The sequence below is a fragment of the Lathyrus oleraceus genome, chromosome 1 (assembly GCF_024323335.1).
Source record: "Lathyrus oleraceus cultivar Zhongwan6 chromosome 1, CAAS_Psat_ZW6_1.0, whole genome shotgun sequence".
Classification (NCBI taxonomy): domain Eukaryota; kingdom Viridiplantae; phylum Streptophyta; class Magnoliopsida; order Fabales; family Fabaceae; genus Lathyrus; species Lathyrus oleraceus.
The window spans coordinates 287,666,705-287,669,106 of NC_066579.1; the positions used below are offsets into that span (position 1 = coordinate 287,666,705).

General features: G+C 36.1%; 1 protein-coding gene across 1 annotated transcript; it reads right to left on the reverse strand.

The window, feature by feature from the left end:
- Positions 1–284: 284 nt before the first annotated feature.
- LOC127130818 (uncharacterized) lies at positions 285–1,964 on the reverse strand. The gene is made up of 3 exons (XM_051059784.1): positions 1,713–1,964; positions 1,023–1,589; positions 285–775 (listed from the first exon to the last, which is right to left on the reverse strand). The coding sequence occupies exons 1-3, from the start codon at positions 1,815–1,817 to the stop codon at positions 458–460; spliced, it is 990 nt and encodes a 329-aa protein (XP_050915741.1). The 5' UTR covers positions 1,818–1,964; the 3' UTR covers positions 285–457.
- Positions 1,965–2,402: the final 438 nt, after the last annotated feature.

A 2,402-nucleotide genomic window follows, 5' to 3' on the forward strand; every position in this document is an offset into this window, starting at 1 on the left:
TCCTCTCGGATGTATGTGGATAAAGGATAGTCAGAAAATGCGAAGCATTGTTGGCACATCTAGAACTAGTCCCGTAAAATAAAAGTTGTAAAGAATCTCAATTATCAGCAACAGAAAAACAAGAATGGTGCAATATAAAACAGATCAATGAGCTCAACAAAGTCTTTTTGAATGAAACAACATCATGGTTCTTTAAGTAACTGGAAAAGACATAGGATACTTGATTTCCTAGGGCCTTCCAAGAGAAGTGCAAGGAAAGTAAGTTTTTGCAGCACAATCCAACATTAATCTGAAAATGCATTTCTAGCTTTTGAAACAACTGAGATTATACAGACAGAGAACCCAAAACGGATACAAAATTAGCATGTCATAGCATTAGATTACAAGCCCTGCCCCAGGAAACAGGTGAAATAGACATCAGACTAATCTGATGGTGAAAAAGCAGAGGCATTTTAACTTAATACTGCCTGAAAGTAAGATTCAATCGGCCAGGATTCCGGAGATTAGTATCTGTAATCAAGCTGATAGGGGAACTGTCTGGCTTAATAGCACTAACGCCGTGAAAGACATTTCTAGCTTTGCCACCAAAGATCAAAACATCCCCAGATTCCAAAACAACTTTGTTTGCTTTGTCAACATCCCCAGATTCCAAAACAACTTTGTTTGCTTTGTCAACATCCCTTCCATCACCATACAAAAACTCTGCAGAATTTCCAATAGAGAATGACACCACGGGCAACCCTGCAGAGAGACTCGGTTTACTTTCAGCCTTGTCCTGCAAGAAACATCAGTCAATTAGTAACACCATTTTCAAAAATCTGAAATATAAATGCAGTGTTGTCAATAGCATATAGCCCAAAACAGCACTTTGTTCTAATTCCACTAGCTACAATTCTACATTGCTATTGTGCTGCTATAGCCACTGTTCTACAACATTTTTGTAATAAATAGTGTATCGCAAAACAAGCTATACTTGCTATTCAACAAAAATGTGTGAATGTGTTAATAATTAATATACTTGCCTGATGAAGACCAAGGCGGCCTTTTTGAGAATAAAAATTGACAATACAGATGTCAGGCAAGAACGTGAAAGGCGGTTTGGAGTTAGAGAGTCTAGTGACTGAATGTGAATCTTCTAATGCAGAGTGAACCAAGGTCAAGAATTCAGGAGGAATTTTTGGTGGAACAGACCCGTCGGATGGTCGTTGATCTACATATTTATTTGTTTGAGGATCCCAATTTTTACCAAGACACATCATTTTCAAATGCAAAGTAGTCTTGTCATCATAATCAGGTTGGTAAAACCCTCCATCACCTAACCCTAATTCCCTACACACTTTCACTATCTTAACTTGATCGGTTATCGAAATGTAACCTTTCAAAAGAACCATCCCAGGTCTTAATAACACAATTTCTTTGCTACTTTGTTTCATTTCATTCCTTTTTCCCCTGTTCACTGCAAACAAAGATGGTTTCAAAACACTAACACCTCCACTTGGTTTGGGGGTGCAAATATCAAAAGGCTTTGTTTTAGCTTCAGAACCGCAATCATCTTTCTTCATGGATTTCTTATTTTCAACAGCATCAACCTAATCACAATAGCAACATCAATTGATGAAAGAATCATCGTATGGAAAATATAATAATGTGAAATTACCAAAACCCTAATTTCAATTTTTTGATAATAATATGGTGGTAAAATTGAATATTACCGACGAGGACGACAATGTTGATGGAGTTACAGGATGGTGGTTAGTTAGACTGGTTCGATGACCACCATCGATGGAGTTTTGCGACGGCGAATGTGGATTTTCCATGGTATCAAAGTATCAACACGTTCACTTTCTTTCTCAAAGTGTCTTTTGAGTTAACCTTTTTCTATTTCAATTGATTAAGTGGGATTCGCTCATGTTTGGAACTTGTATCATCCTCTCTCGGGTATATAAACACCGTTTCAAATTACACATGGTTTTAGTTTTAAAAAATCAACTATCAACCCTTCAAAAAATTTAATGCATACATTTACTAAATTGTCCAAAATCTTTTTCAAACTTACACTATCAAATGAATTGTATCGTAATCAACTAATATCCAACATTTTATACGAAAAATATCAAGTGTTAATCTATAATTGGTTACTAAACACCAATGGAAATTTGCGTCTTCCCCCAAAATCATATCACACGCTAACCAGCTCTATCGAACAGCTCTAACACATGTTTGTCTTCTCCATCTCTATCAATTTCATTTCTCTCCGACCCATTTTCGAGTCTATCTACTTCTTTCCGGCGAGTTGTTTCGTCCAACAACCATAATAGATGATAATGTTTTGCATAACTAATCTCTAACACTCTTGGTTATTTCTTATCTTAAACTTATACATCTATTTTTCATGCTTCTTA

Bases quoted from the DNA above. Each gene is read 5' to 3' on its own strand.
- LOC127130818 (XM_051059784.1), bottom strand. From the start codon at position 1,817: ATGGAAAATCCACATTCGCCGTCGCAAAACTCCATCGATGGTGGTCAT. The intron at 1,590-1,712 runs GTAATATTCAAT...TATTGTGATTAG, and splicing joins CAACATTGTCGTCCTCGTCG to GTTGATGCTGTTGAAAATAA. The intron at 776-1,022 runs GCAAGTATATTA...TGTTTCTTGCAG, and splicing joins GCCGCCTTGGTCTTCATCAG to GACAAGGCTGAAAGTAAACC.